The 16,258-nt window shown below is 43.3% G+C and overlaps 1 protein-coding gene across 2 annotated transcripts in view; it reads left to right on the top strand.

The window, feature by feature from the left end:
• The window catches only part of LOC126271962 (basigin), an 85,354-nt gene extending 71,023 nt beyond the window's left edge, over positions 1 to 14,331 (top strand). For both annotated transcript variants that reach the window (XM_049974417.1, XM_049974419.1), the window contains exons 6-7: positions 9,248 to 9,383; positions 12,380 to 14,331. In XM_049974417.1, the coding sequence (XP_049830374.1) occupies positions 9,248 to 9,383; positions 12,380 to 12,428 (185 nt within the window). In that variant the 3' untranslated portion in view covers positions 12,429 to 14,331. The remainder of the gene's footprint in view (positions 1 to 9,247; positions 9,384 to 12,379) is intronic.
• Positions 14,332 to 16,258: the final 1,927 nt, after the last annotated feature.

Raw genomic sequence — 16,258 nt, 5'->3', positions numbered from 1 at the left:
CAAAGAGGAAATTTGAGTGCCTACATCCTGTAGCTATGACCACCTCTTATGCCCCCACTACGAGAACAGTTGTAGCCCCATCAGTTCCGCGAGTTTGTTGGCTCTTAGCTGGAAGACTACATGTGCCCCCTTGATGGTGGGGGCACCTCCCTCCCTGTTGCTCCCCCACCCCTCACCTCAGGAACACTGTGCCCCCCCACCCCACCCGGCCTCCCCAACCATGGGGGACACTATTTCCCACTTCAGTTGGAGAACCACAAGTCTTCTTTGGCTCCTCTTGCTAGGAAGGTGTCCCTAGGGTCGCTCCCTTCACAGGTTTCTGCTAGTTTGAAAGATGAAACCCGCCATTGGCCGAAGTACCGAAAAGCAGCTCATTGTAGGGCTTCACAATCATCCTCAGTCCCAGAGACTGAACCAGTGAAGCCCTCCCAGCCAGAGAAACACAAGGATCAGTGAGAGAAATCCAGAAAGAAGACCCCCAATACCAAGGGAATTGCGGTGGCACTCACACCACCACTGCGTAATAGTTCTGCGCCGCCATCCCCCCCCCCCCCCTCCCGCCCACCCCTCCAGGGGCCTCACCGCTCTTGGGTGAGTACGTGCTTGGCGACCATCGGGCCCCAGCGCTTGCAGCTCTGCTTCTTTTTCAGCGCTTGCAGCTCTGCTTCTTTTTCAGCGCTTGCAGCTCTGCTTCTTTTTCAGCGCTTGCAGCTCTGCTTCTTTTTCAGCGCTTGCAGCTCTGCTTCTTTTTCAGCGCTTGCAGCTCTGCTTCTTTTTCAGCGCTTGCAGCTCTGCTTCTTTTTCAGCGCTTGCAGCTCTGCTTCTTTTTCAGCGCTTGCAGCTCTGCTTCTTTTTCAGCGCTTGCAGCTCTGCTTCTTTTTCAGCGCTTGCAGCTCTGCTTCTTTTTCAGCGCTTGCAGCTCTGCTTCTTTTTCAGCGCTTGCAGCTCTGCTTCTTTTTCAGCGCTTGCAGCTCTGCTTCTTTTTCAGCGCTTGCAGCTCTGCTTCTTTTTCAGCGCTTGCAGCTCTGCTTCTTTTTCAGCGCTTGCAGCTCTGCTTCTTTTTCAGCGCTTGCAGCTCTGCTTCTTTTTCAGCGCTTGCAGCTCTGCTTCTTTTTCAGCGCTTGCAGCTCTGCTTCTTTTTCAGCGCTTGCAGCTCTGCTTCTTTTTCAGCGCTTGCAGCTCTGCTTCTTTTTCAGCGCTTGCAGCTCTGCTTCTTTTTCAGCGCTTGCAGCTCTGCTTCTTTTTCAGCGCTTGCAGCTCTGCTTCTTTTTCAGCGCTTGCAGCTCTGCTTCTTTTTCAGCGCTTGCAGCTCTGCTTCTATTTCAGCGCTTGCAGCTCTGCTTCTTTCCTCGTCTCGTGACTCCATGGGCTCTTGAAGCTCATTTACGTTGGTTTACTTCTACTGTTCCTTCCCTGTATCAGTCTTTCCCTCTCTGTCCTGCGCCCCCCCCCCCCCTCTACACCAACACCAATGCTGGGTTTCCTGCATCAGCTCATTCAACAGGTTTATTTTGTACTATCTCGTTTGGGGTGGCCTGTGCCGGCTTTCTGAAATTACCACAGACTCCCCAATTTTTGGTCTGACTGTGGCAGGAAAAGTCAGTCTACACTGTCAATGTTTCCAACCCTTTGCGTTGGTACTTGGCAGAGGTTTCAAGCTCCACCCACTACCTTCCTTCCTTCCTTCCTCGGAAACAGGTGGAAGATGCTCGTGCAGTCTCTTTTCTTTCCTTGAATCAAGACTGCTACAATATTTTTTTTTTTTTTTTTTTTACTGTGAGGGAGCTCGTGTGCTCTCTCCTAATCCACGTCTTCTGCTCCTGGGCCTGTTACAATCCACACCCTCATGCTGCAGAATCTTCCTCCTGTGGGAAAACGCTTTCTCCTCGATACCTAAAATCATATTTGGACTGACGGTGTATTTCCCACACTTTGGTGTGAGGCTACCATTGTTCCCCTACCTAAGTCTGATAGAGATAAATCTCTTCCTTCCAGCTATCATCCAAATTCCCTTACCAGCAGCATTTGTAAGGTGATGGAACGCATGACCAATGGTAGATAAGTGTGGTGGCTGGAGTCGCACCATCTTCTCACTAATGGTCAATGTGGTTTCCGAAAGCACCACTCCGCGGTTGATCATCTCGTCATCCTGCCGACATTCATAATGAATAATTTTCTGCAGAAGCGACACAGGGGCCATTTTCTTTGATTTGGAGAAAGCCTATGAGACCTGTTGGCACACAGGCATTCTACGTATTATGCACACGTAGGGGCTCCGCAGTAGTCTTCCAACTTTCATCTGGGAATTTTTGACAGACAGAGTTTTCCAGGTACGTGTGGAGTTCCTCCTTACCCACACCACACGATTTTCACAGGAAAATGGGGTGCCTCAGGGCTCTGTATTGAGTGTTGTCCTCTTTGCCATAGCCATGGACCTCATTATGGACTGCCTTTCTGCTGGCATTTCTGGCACTTTTCGTGGACAACTTTGCTATTTATTTCAGCTCCCAGCGGACACGTGTGTCCTACAGCACTGTCTTCAGTGTTGTCTGGACAGTCTCTATTTGAGTGTCACAAGTGGTTTCCACTTTTCTGCTACCAAATCCGTTTGCGTCAACTTCTGGCAGTAAAAGGCGTTTCTTCCACTGTCCTTGCACCCGGGCTAAAATGCTCTCCTGTTCATGGATGCAACGAAGTTCTTAGGGCTTATGTTTGATAGGAAACTCAGTTGATCTCCCCATGTGTCCTATCTGGCTGCACCCAGTCCCTCAGTGTCCTTCGTGTATTGAGTGGTACCTGTTGGGGGCTGACTGGACTGTCCTTCGCTGCTATGGATTTCTTGTCTGCTCAAAGTTGGATTATGGATGCATTGTCTACTCCTCTGCATGGCCTTCTATCTTACTGTCTAAATACAGCTAAATACAATACACCATTTGGGGCTCCGTTTCGCCACTGGTGCCTTCCGTACCACCACTGTCATACCAGCGCGACATCACGCTCAGTAGGTATGCGTGTTGGCTTCCTTCGATGACAGACCATCCAACCTTTGACCCTTTTTTTGACGACATTCTTGACCACCAGTACGAGATATACATTCCTTCTCTGTGGCCTCCTTGCGTCTGCTTCAGTCAGCAGCTGCAGTTCACACTTCCTGTCACTTTCTGAATGAGGGAGAGCCCTTCACCACCTTGCCTTCAAACACAGGTTTGCGTTCATTTTGACCTCAGGTTGTTCCTGAAGGATTGGACTCCTGAGCTGACCTATTTCTCGAACTTCGCTCACAAATTGCCAATAGCATAATCTTCTACACTGATGCTTCAAAGTCTGCCCAAGGCATTGACTGTGCTTTTGTCGTTGGGGCTGATAAGTTTCAATACTGGATTCTCGACTGATGCACAATTTTTACAGCAGAACTTCTTGCCCTCTTATCAGGTTGCTCACTACATCCATAGGCACCAGGTCACTTGCTGTGTGATCTGCTCTGACTCCCTCAGTGACCTTCAGAGTCTAAATGATCCTGATCCAGTACACCCCATCGTCAGACGGATCCAGGACTGCCTCCATTTGTTCCCAGATGGGGGAGCCTGAGACTTCGTCCTGGCTGTCTCGCCATGAGGAAGCAATGTTAGCCCGGTTGTTTCAGATATGCTTCCATGATGTCTTGATGTTTTAGATTTTTTCTTCCCTTTTGTATTGGACCTTGTAACGATTATTTGCCTTTGTGGCCCCAGCACTATCTGGTTCTTTACAGAGTGCTTATGACCTTAGATGTTTCATGCCCTAAAACACACACAACCTCCAACCTCTACATCTGAGGATTGGGTGGAGATTCTTCCATCCACTGAGTATTTAGATCTCATCAGACACACACACAATGGATATAGCCTGTTTCGGCAATGCCGGTGGCATCAGGTGACCTTGAGCCGTAGACTGCCTCATTCAGTGTTATATGCCTTTGCAGTCTCATGATCACATCATCCTCCAGGGGAATGGCGGTGGTTTTTTCCACCACCTGGCTGAGCTTCAGCAATTGTTAAGCTTTACACCTGCTTTCTGCATTGCACTCCAGGAAACCTGGTTCTTGGCAACGCAGACGCCTGCCCTTCTTGGCTACAAGGGATATTACAAGAACTGTAGCAACTATAGTAGTGTCAGGTGGTGTTTGTGTTTGTTTGTCCTGAACTCGGTATGTAGTGAACCTGTGCCTCTTCAAACTACTCTTAAAGCTGTGGCTGTCAGGATACAGACGACACAGGAGATAACTGTCTGCAGGGAACATCTCCCTCCAGATGGTGGGGTATCCCTGAACATATTGGCTGCACTGATTGATCAACTCCCTAAACTTTTACTACTTTGGGGAGATTTTAACGCTCATAACCCCTTGTGGGGTAGCACCATGCTCACTAGCCATGGCAGAGATTTCGCAAATTTGCTGTCCCAACTCTACCTCTGCCTCTTAAATACTGGGGCCACCACACATTTGAATGTGGCTCATGGTAGTTACTCTGCCATTGATTTATCTATTTGCAGCCCAGGACTTCCCCAACTATCCACTGGAGAGCACGTGACTACCTGTGTGGTTGTGAGCACTTCCCCCATCTTCCTGTCATTGCTACGGTGTCATGCCCAGATGCCTACCTATATGGGCTTTAAACAAGGCAGAGCCCTCACCTCTGCTGTCTCCATTGAATCTCCCCACATGGTGCCATCGAAGTTGTGATTGAGCAGGTCACTACAACAATAATTTCTGCAGCAGAAAATGCCAACCATCGTTCTTTGGGGTGCCTCGGTGAAAGTCTGTACGTAGGTGGTTGCTGAAAGTCACTGCGGCAGTTAAAGAGCAGTCAGCAAGCTCTACAACATAAGTGCAGGATATGATGTTGCAAGGTGCTGTCATAAGCTTTTTGTAATGGATGGCAGAGCACCTAATAGCTTTTAAACGGCTCTGTGCCTGTGTTTGCCAGCTTATCAAAAGGTGGAAACTTTAGTGGTGCGAGAGGAATGTCTCAACCATTGCGTGCCATACGTCACCTTCCCATATCTGAATTATCAGATTTGTTTTTGGGTACCGGACCCCAACAGGTGTCCCTAGAATTACCATTGATGGCTTATTATCTACCGACGCAAATGCAATTTCCAAGCACTTTGCTGAGAGACTATGCTAGAGTCTCTGCATCGGAGAACTACCCTGCCAGCCTTTCGCGTTCTCAAAAGGCGGATGGAAGAGTGTCCTCTTTCACTACACAACACAGTGACCCCTATGACCCCCATTTACAGAGTTGGAGCTCGTCAGTGGCCTTGCACATTGCTCCAACACAGCTCTTGGGCCAGATTGGATCCAGTCAGATGCTTAAACATCTCTCTTCTGACTACAAGTGGCATTTCCTTGTCACCTTCAACCAGATCTGGTGCGATGGCTTCTTTCCATAACAGTGGTGGGAGAGCACCATCATACCAGTGCTCAGACCTGGCAAAAACCTGCTAGATGTGGATAGCTATCGGCCTATCAGCCTCATCAATGTTCTTTGCAAGCTGCTAGAATGTATAGTGTGTCGACAGTTAGGTTGGGTCCTGGAATCACGGGGCCCACTGGCTCCATGCCAGGGCGGTTTCTGCTAGGGTCACTCTTGTGTCCGTAGTCTACCATCCGAACAGCCCTTTTGAGATGCCAACACCTTGATTTACGAAAAGCTTATGACACCACCATTCAACATCATATCATTGCCACATTATACAAGTGGGTTGTCAGAGGCCCGCACTCAGTTTTGATCCAAAACTTCCTATTGCTCCGTACTTTGTGTCCAAGTTGGTGCCTTCTATAGTTCTCTAGTCCCCCCCATATCCAGAAGAAGGGGGTTCTGCAGGGCTCTGTATTGTGTGTCTCTCTATTTTTAGTGGCCATTAATGGTCCAGCAGCAGCTATAGGGCCGTCGGTCTCACATTCTCTGTATGCAGACGACTTCAGAATTTCGTACTGCTCCACCAGTACTGGTGTTGCTGAGTGGTGCCTACAGGGAGCTATCCACAAGGCACAGTCATGGGCTCCAGCCCACGGATTACAGTTTTCAGCCGTAAAGTCTTGGCTTATGCACTTCTGTTGGCCTAGTACCATTCATCCAGAACCAAACTTTACCTTAATGATGATCCACTCACTTTGGTGGAGACTTTCCAATTCTTAGGACTGGCTTTTGACGCCCGAATGACTTGGCTTCCTCACCTTTGTCAGCTTAAGTGGAAGTGCCGGCAGCACCTCAATACTCTCCACTGCCTGACCAACACCAACTGGGGTGCAGATTGCTCTATGCTGCTGCTGCTGCTGCTGCTCTAGAGTCCTCCTTCAATCCCGCCTTGACTATGGGAGTGTAGTTTATAGTTCATTGGCACCCTTAGCATTGTGGTTACTTCACACAGTGCACCAGTGTGGAGTTAGACTAGTGATGGGAGCGTTTAGGATGAGTCTAGTGACCTGTGTCCTGGTGGAGGCTGGAGTCCCTCCATTGAAGGTTAGGAGTGCACAACTGCTCACCAGGTACATTGCACACATTTGTAGTTCCCTTGCACATCCAAATTACCATCTCCTTTTCCCACCCACAGCAGTTTATCTCCCACATCAGTGGCCCAGGTCAGGGTTTACAGTTGCAGTTAGTGTCCCATCCCTTCTATCCGAACTGGAATCCGTGGCCTTTACCACTTATACTTAAGGTCCATTCACATAAACCTCCATGATGTGTAGCTTCACCTGGACCTATCACATGGCCCTAAGGACTCAGTTAACCCCACAGCTCACAGCTGCCCCTACTTGTCAATTCTTGACATGTACCGAGGCTATGAAGTGGTTTACACTGGCGGCTCAATGGCTGATGGTAATGTCAGCTTCGCATTTGTCCATGGAGGACATATTGAACAGCATTCCTTGCCCAACGGCAGCAGTGTTTTCACTGCCGAGCTGGTGGCTATATCTCATGCTCTTGAGCACATGTTTTCATGCCCAGGCGAATCATTTCTCCTGTGTATTGACTCCTTGAGAAGCCTTCAAGCTATCGACCAGTGCTACCCTTATTGTTTGGTAGTGACCATGTGTTAGTCTATCTAAGCCCTGGAATGGTCCATTTGTTCAGTGGTGTTTGTCTGAACTCCAGGTCATGTCGGAGTCCCTGGTAACAAACTTGCTGACAGGCTGGCCAACCAGGCTGCACGGAAATTGCTTATGGAGATTGGCTTCTCTGAACCTGACCTACATTCTGTCTTATGCCGCAAGGTTTTTTGGTTTGGGAGATGGAATGGCATAACAGTACAAACAACAAACTCTCTCTCATGAAGGATACTACGAGTGCGTGGAAGTCTTCCATGTGAGCCTATCGCAGGGAGTACGTTGTCCTCTGCTGGCTCCGCATTGGCCATACATGGCTAACGCATATTTACCACCTCTGTCGTGAGGACTCGCTTCTGTGTCGCTGTTGCTCAGTGAGACTGTCATCCCCTCTTGCTGGACTGCCCAGTTTCAGCCGCTCTGTGGTGGACTTTTTAACTTTCTCAGCACCCTATTTTCGGTGTTGGTCGACAGTGCCTCAATACCAGATTTAGTTTTAAATTTTATCTGTGAGGGTGCTTTTTATCGTACCATCTAAGGGTGGGCTTTTTGCCTTCTCTCTGAGGTTGCCACCCTCCCTGCATTTTAAGTCTCACACTTTCTTTGCATTTGTTTGTCTTGATGTTCATCTTTTTCCTACATGTGTTAAACACGCCGTGTCTTTTTGGGGTGGACATTTTAGTGTGTGTTGCAGTGTGTGTGGCTAATCCTCTTTTATTATTATCAGCCAGCCCAGACCACATGCTCTATGGTTTTAATACGTTCTTCTACTTTTCTTTGTGGTGTATGTTTTCCCCATTTTTGTTTGTTCCATTAGTTTTTTTAGGTGTGGTGTTGGGTGTTTTTGTACCTTGAGCCTTACTTGTCAGGAAAAAGCAACTGATGACCTTCCAGTTTGGTCCCTTTATACCACAAACAAACCAATCCATGCCGGGCCTTGCTCTTCCCATGGCATCTGTACCAATCCATCAGGTCTTACAGAACACATCGTGACTCATTCGCCAACAGCAGCAGTGAGCCTTCTAACCAGTTGCTTTCTTCCTCCAGACACAGTGGGCTGAAGCTTTCCTCCTATGTTTTACCCCTTGTCAGGTGGAATCCAACAATAATACTTTTACTGTATGAGAATTAATTCTGATTGAATCTTCTTAAGATTCAGCCCTAGGTCCTGATTCCATCCATAATGAGTTGCTTCAACACCTCTGTCCTCCACAACAATAATCTCCTCCGGGTGTTTAGCAGTATAGTGATGCCTGACCTAAAGTTTAAGATGCTGTCATCTCTTGATAGCTACTGACCAGTCAGTCTGGCCAGTGTCCACTTCAAGGTACTAAATTGATGGGGCTAGTTGGCTCTGTTGAGTCCCCAAATCTCGGGACCTTTTATCTTCTTACCAGGATGGCTTTCAGGAGGGAAGGTCTCATATTGACCATCTGCTTAAATTGAAAACCACATACAGGCACGCCTTTTCTCAGTACCGCCATCTTTTCAGTTCCCTTCAATCTTTACTTAATGCTCAAATGCCTCACTTAGTGTACTTCTGGTACAAGCACATGTATTTATAATTGGATGCTGTGACTGGAGTAGTTCACAATTTGTGGTTGCATGAGAAATTGTATAGCAACATGTTTTAAGAGATTGGAACCTTGGGTAATTCGAGAATTTCTTAGAATTTGACAGTTGTTTCAGAGGTTGAAGGGTGATTGAAGAAAATTCTGGTTGATACAAGGAAAATGTTAGTGATACCAGCATATATTCATAGTTATGTCTTAAGAATAATTATTGTATTGCCAGACTTAATTTCTGGTGTTCAAATTCCAGAACCACCAGGTGAACCATATTGAATAGGCTGTGCCATCAGCATAGAAGTGCCCAACTGTAAATATCTGTATACGGCTCAAATTTAAAACCAGAAGTTTCATGTAGATTTTGTATAATGTAATGCAATACTAGTTTTACTCTCTCTCTCTCTCTCTCTCTCTCTCTCTCTCTCTCTCTCTCTCTCTCTCTCTCTCTCACACACACACACACACACACACACACACACACACACAGCCAGATAGTTACATTCCATCCTGGATTTTCCATTATTTATTATTATAACAACAGTTATGTCCCTATTGTGATAGTGTTAATAAACAGTGCTTCTGTTTCTAGACAAACTTGCTGCTTTATGGCCATTCCTCGGCATATGTGCTGAAGTGTTCGTACTGTGTGCCATTATCTTGATCTATGAGAAGAAGCGCAACAAGGCGGAACTTGAAGAAAGTGACACAGATAACAGTCCAGAGCAGTAAGTAAAAATGCTGTTTGAAAACATTTATTCCGTGGCATATTTCCAAAATAATGTAAAGGCATCTAATTCAATCTTTTTGAGTCCAGTAGTTTGTGCATAGATTGATTGACCAGATTGTCACCAAACGAAATGGGTTTTGAACAGGCAGATGATGGTGTGCCGATGGGGTTATTGGATTGTGTGTTGAATCTGTAGAAACAACTGTAAATTAGTCTTACCATGTAAGACAGTGGTTCTTACATTGTGGTTTTGGGTGTCTCATTACAAATTTGTCAAGAACACTGTAGGCTGATAGTAGAGGACATGGACCTGGCAGCCTTTTGTGCCCACGTGCAGCCACTGACAAATTCCTTGCCTTTGGCCCAAGCACTTGCCTCTGTAGGTCTGTGAAGGCATGTATTTTGGTTCCTTTGAGCAGGTAGGATACTATCCACAGTGTACAAAGGACTTCCTTTGGGATCCCAAAAAGCTTGTCGGTGTTGCTTAAAAGATGATACTGTTACGTGGTTGATAAACAAACAATAATTGACCCTTTATTTAAATCTGCAAAACTGCTAGTATTGCTATTGCTGTAGAGTGGAAAGTTCAGTTATTTTTACAGAAAGTTTCTGGAATGATCTATACCCCCGCCGGCGAAACATTGCACTTGACAGTTCGCTTTTTGTCTAGTTAGGTTGGCTATACTGTAATAGCGATGTTGCAACAGCAGCCTCTATACACACAGCAGACGATACAGTTTTCCGTCCCGTCTCGTAAATGCAAGCGATTGAGCAATTACAATGTATATAAAAACTCGTTTTTAGTTGTACTACAATGACAGGAAGTAAACAACTGTATAATAATGCATGTAAAAGCATAACAATGCGCACCCTTTCGATAACGGAGCAAAGAAATACAAAAAACAAGCATCTGACGACTGGTACTTTAAAATCAATAATGTACGTAGTTTACAAAATAAATAATAACCGAGATTGCAATAAATAACCAATATTAGAATTTTTTCACTCACCAATTTACAGCGATAATGGCGCAATTCCATCCAGCTCGCCATCGTCACTGTTGTCCGATTCATCGCTAAAACCGTCTTCGTCGTCATCGGCAAGAAAAATCATTAATTGTTCATGGCCACTGATAATGCCTTCTATTGTCTGTGCTGCTCGTATAAGCTTCTCGACGTGCTCTACTTTTTTCTCCGTGAGGCTGGCATCCACAGTCACAAGAGCTTCACGCAACAGCTTTTCCACCTCTGTTATTGTAAAGGACTTGTTGTTGTTCCTCACATACATTTTTACGTCACTCCGTACTAACTCAATAGGGTTGAAATGGCAGTGATATGGTGGAAGCCTTATTACAGTATGACCCTGCTCCTTGGCAATTTCGTCTACTACGTATGTAGGTGTCGTAGGCTTACTTTCTTTAACAAGAGAATATAACAGAACCTTTGTCATACCCATATCCGCTGCAATATTTCGAGCCTGTAACCACTGCACCATAATTTCTTTCCGATCATTTGTAGTTGGGGCTTTGTTTTGTATCACCGAATGATATGGAGCATTGTCCATTACAATTGTTGTAGGGACAGGAAATTGTTTTAAAAGGTTCCTGAACCACTCAACAAATCGTGCGTGATCCATATCTTCATGGTAATCACCAGTCTTTTTTGATCTAAAAACTGAAAGTGCGTCAGGGACAAAACCACTGGAGGAGCCTGCATGGACCACAATTAATCTAGCTCCTCTTCCCGTCGGCTGATGGCCGCTACTGCTGGGTGTGTTATCCGTCCAACATTTACTGACAGCTTCCCCGGCATTAACCCACGTTTCGTCTAGCCAAATTATGGAATGAATGTCTCTGCCCACAATTTTGTGCAAGAAAATGCTACGAGCGGTAACAATATGTGCCCTCTCTAACAGTACTTTGCGTCCGTCTAGCGTTTTGTAACGGAAACCCATATTTTTAGCACAATTTTTAGTGATGTTTTACCACCCCTGAAGAGTTCACTTTCTTTTAAAGAGATTAATAACTTAGCTACAGTCGGATACTCTTTTCTGCTGTAGTAAGCATAAACATGCCTACGAACTGCATCAGTCTGGAAAGAATCTAAATCTGTGATAGGACTACGCCGCTTTTTCTTCTTTCCCAGGGTTGATAAAAATGTATTATTTGATCCAGACAGCTCGGAATCATTACGGCTCACTTCAGTATCTTCCAAGTTTTGTAGTAATACTCCCTTACTTACTACCGTTCTTGCACTAATACCAAGAGTTTTCGACGTACGTTCCACCACTTTGTCGGCAGGAATTGATGGCTGTCCAGGAATGCTTACGTAGTTTTTCTCCTGCTCGTAAAACTCACGAGTTCTGCGTAGCAACTCCAGTGCCTGGCTGTTTAGCGGCACCCCTCGAAGCAAAGGATTGTCACTAGGTGAACGAAGTCTTTTCGGTGGCATTTTCCAAGTATGTAAACTCACAACGTAACAAAAGTCACAACGATATAGCACACAGTACAACGAAAACACGCGGTAAACAACACACAACTCACGTTGTATATACATTCACTAAACAAAGCCGGCAACGCGGGAACTTTGACGTCACAGCACGTGAGTAAGAGCAGTGCTCACTGCGCTGTGATTGGCTGGCGCCCCACGCTGTACGCCTAGCGCCTATCGTTCTTCACTTGTTACTCTGTTACGCTGCCAACTTCATACGCAAACGTCAAGTGCAATGTTTCAGCGGCCCGGGTATAGTTAATATCCGTGTAAAAGTTTTGTAGTAATGTCTTACACTGGAGATTACAAAAGGAAGCACCATATTTGGAGCTCACTATTCTCGACTAAAAGTTATTCAACTTTTGTAGCTAGAAAATTCTTTAAACATGTAGTTATGTTAAAGATCAATTCCTCTGTTTGCTTCTCATCAAAAGGTACTTATTTTTGTATCTAAATAGTTTCATTCATGGTAAATGCAATATTGACTTATCTCCATTTGTTGCAGGAAAAACACACCTGACCATGGGAAGGATTCAATCAGGCATAGAAAGTGAACAATGCCAGAAGGCGTAACTGTTACCTTTTTGTTGTTCTTAATAAAGTTTTTAACAATGTATTAATGTTTTGGTGACCTGAGTGTGTGTTCTCCGTTTGAAGAATAGAACTCAGAAAGAGAACATTCATTTGAGTCATAAAAATTCACAAAATAATATACCATAAAACACAACATTGTTTGTACTTAATTCCAGTGTTGCACTTTTATACTCTTTAATATTTTATGTAATGGGTTATTGTTATGGACAATCAGGAACTGTAAAGTAGTTTACTGATTGTTCAAGTAAGAAATGTTGATACAGACATTTATATCTGCAATCTGCTACAGTTGACTCCATACAATGCACATTCAAATTGGTTACAAAAAGATGCCAACAAGAATACTTCCATTAAGTAACAAATGTAGATAGCAACAAAGTTTATAACATGGCATTTTAAGAAACAGTTTGTATGTAGTTGTTGAAATATGTGCCCATATGTGCTGTGGCCTCCTGAATGAGGAAAGCTGATATATATAAATATATTATATATATTTCTATGCAGTACATAATTTATTTGTGCCTTTCACTTGTTTAAGTGGCACTGTCCTTGTTGGTCTCATGTTTAACTGCCATATTTGACTGGACATATTGTAAATATTCATTGATGAGTGGAACAAAGACAGTTAAATTAACTAGTTAATACTTTTTATGATGTCATTAATGCAGTGTTTGCTGCTATTTATATATATTTACATATAGTCATCTTCAACAGTTTCATTACTGGGAACCATAGTCATACAAATCACAATTTAATGTAGCCTAATGATATGTAAATATTTTTTGTTATAATGTGATATAAAATATTTTAATCTCACCAGGAATGTGATAATTGCTGTGAACGTCAGTCTGCGAACTTGGTGCAGTTCCTGTAATAAATCCTGGAGATCATATAATACTGGCCACCTACGAGTGGTACTGCTTAAAATTTCAGGTTCACGTAATATTGGAGGAAGGATATTTTGGCAAGTTACTTGTCATTGTCCTAGTGCCTCATGTAGCAGTCTCATCTTATTATAGTACATGCTTTTTGTAGATGTGATGGGATCTGAATTTAAAAGCAATAGGTTATACAGTGAAGTAATTTGTATTCTGACTGGTGTACCCATGAAGAGTGAGCATTTGCTAACATTGTTAAAGTGTGCAAGTTTTTATTGAACCAAATTCTGATGTGTGAAAATTTTAAAAATTGCAGTTCTGGTAGAATTGCTAGGTTTCTTATAGAAATCTTTGTAATGTTAGTGAGAAACTGAAGTAAGGAAAGTGACATCTCATTGCCTTTGCTTAAAACTTGAATATAATAAATTGGTCATATAAGTGTAGATCTTGACACTAGAACACTCCCAGCTTTATTACATAATATAAATTTTAGGAGGACCATATTTCACAAACTCGCTTGCTTTTTAAAGCATCTCCAGGTAGCTAAATTATGAACTATGACATCTAAAGTGATGATACATGGATAGGTGAACAGTATTGATACTAATATAGCTGCAGTGTGAAATTGTGTTATAAAAGTGTTTATTTCTTGTGAATGTCAAGATACTTTATTTTGTTACAAAATAAAGGGCTATCAATATGTGTGGGGTCAGGTAACAAGCCTCAAACTGTTGTGGGATTTTGTTTGTGTTTAAAGAACTTTTATGCTCGTGTGATTCATAGTTGTTGATAGAAGTTGGTTACTGAATTTGGTAATCCACTTTCTTATTGGATTCCTCAGTTGGAAGGTCAGCTTGTGCCCTTGTACCTCATTTTGTTAAAGCTGTGTGAATCCTTTCAGATGCAGAAGATTCCACATCGGAGATTTATTAACTTATATTGTATGCTATTGTTACACAAATAAACTGGTTACTTAAAAACATAATCATGTAAATTTGTGTATGCTTGGGTACATATGTGCAAGTTCTTGTTGATTCACTTCGCAGCAAATATACGGCTGGTGTCAATATCATGCTGGCAGATCTCAGCTTTGTTGTGGTTGTGGGACTAAAATTATAAAGTCAGCAAACATTATACTCAGCAATGAAACTACTAAGTGCACTTGAAGTTTAGAGGCAATTTAGATCCTCTTAAGCTTTCATATGACATAAGCCTTAAAATTGAAATTGTTTATTAAACTTTAAAGCATCTGCATACTAATTATTAAACTGAAGAAATAAACTGGAATTCATGAAAATAACAAAGCCTGGTGTGATTGGTACAAAAAAGTGCTATAATGTAAGGTGCCATTAAGAATATTTATTGGATTTTTTATTACAGATGTTGCAAAAAGGTTTATAGTGTCCTTGCCCTTTTTTTATAAGTCTAACAAACATCTAACATGTTTTTAGTTACATGGTTGGGAAAATGTTCTCAAGTCACCAGACTTACTTGGAAGGACAGTTTTTTAAATTCCCTTTTGGCTAGCCAGACAGTTTCTCAGTTTTCCGTGCAGTGCTAAAGGCAAATGTCATTCCTTCTGAAAAGATAGCCAGTTTCATTCTCAGCACCAACTGTGTTCAGTGACCTCACCATTGATGTGATATTAAACCATAATCTCTCGTTACAGCTGGAACTGGAACTGTTTGAGCCCTGGAAAACATGGATGTAATTGCAAATGGCATTGGGTGTATATGTCCATTGTAATTGAGGGAATACAATAATTCATATCAAATATTATTTACTTGTAAGAACTACTTCTGGAGTTCATCAGGCATTTTCCTCACTGCTTTTTTTGCCTTTGCAAAACTGATTTGGCACTACTTCAGCTTTCTAGATGAGTTTTGTCCTGTATCCTCTTTAATCTGTTCTTCCTGCTCTCCCGTTCCCATGAGTTCTTTTACCAGTTGATGTATGAACTTTTCCCTTTCTTGTTCATTACTATTTTGTAGATTTATACACACATTTGTCACCATGTAAAAGATCATATAGAAGATGTGCATCAGCCATACATTGAATGGTGTAATCACAATATGAAGAATATAGATTGTAGGTTGCCACAGAGAGGTGGTCTTGAGTCAGACAGGCACAGTGAAAAATGAATCGTAAATGTGTAAGCTCTTGAACAAGTCACCCTTGCACCTTGCACCTTGCAGGTGTGTGTGTGTGTGTGTGTGTGTGTGTGTGTGTGTGTGTGTGTGTGTGTGTGTGTGTGTGTGTGTGTGGGCGCGCGTGCGCTTTTACATAAAAATGTAATACAGATAAACAAGAACATTTCAGCTCCCTTTATTTATGAAAACAAAAAATTACAAGTTGTACAATAATAAATCTCCTGTACCTCCAGTAGCCAATAAAATGTCATCTTGCATTGATGCATGCTTGTATTCATCGTGGAATACTGTCCTTAGATCATAAAAGCAATGTTGGTCCAGATGTCCCAGTCAGTGGCAATGTGTTGTAGATATCTCATGAGTAGCCCCAGGCATGTTTGACAGGGCTCATGGGTGGAGAACATGCTGGCCATTTTAGTCTAGGGATTTAGTTATCATGAAGGAACATATTCACTAAATGTGCACTGGAATTGTCATCCATTAAGACACATCCCTCTAGAAAATTCTGTCCATATGGTTGCACGTTTGTAGGATGTTGTCATCCTTGTCATATAGTCATTTGATTGTTTTCATTGACCACCAGTGGCATATGTTTACCCCACATACCACATCAAAACATCAGGAACCACGACCATGCTGGACAGTGCGTCTGACATTCAGGTGGACTAAACTGCCTCCACATATGTCTCTGATTGTTTGGTTGAAGGCATATTCAGGTTTCATCTTGAATAAAACTTGCTGCCAAGTCTGACTTGTCCATTC

Source organism: Schistocerca gregaria, chromosome 5, assembly GCF_023897955.1.
Source record: "Schistocerca gregaria isolate iqSchGreg1 chromosome 5, iqSchGreg1.2, whole genome shotgun sequence".
In the NCBI taxonomy this organism is placed as follows: domain Eukaryota; kingdom Metazoa; phylum Arthropoda; class Insecta; order Orthoptera; family Acrididae; genus Schistocerca; species Schistocerca gregaria.
Note: the sequence above shows the minus strand (reverse complement) of the source record. Positions and strands in the feature narration are given on the sequence as shown.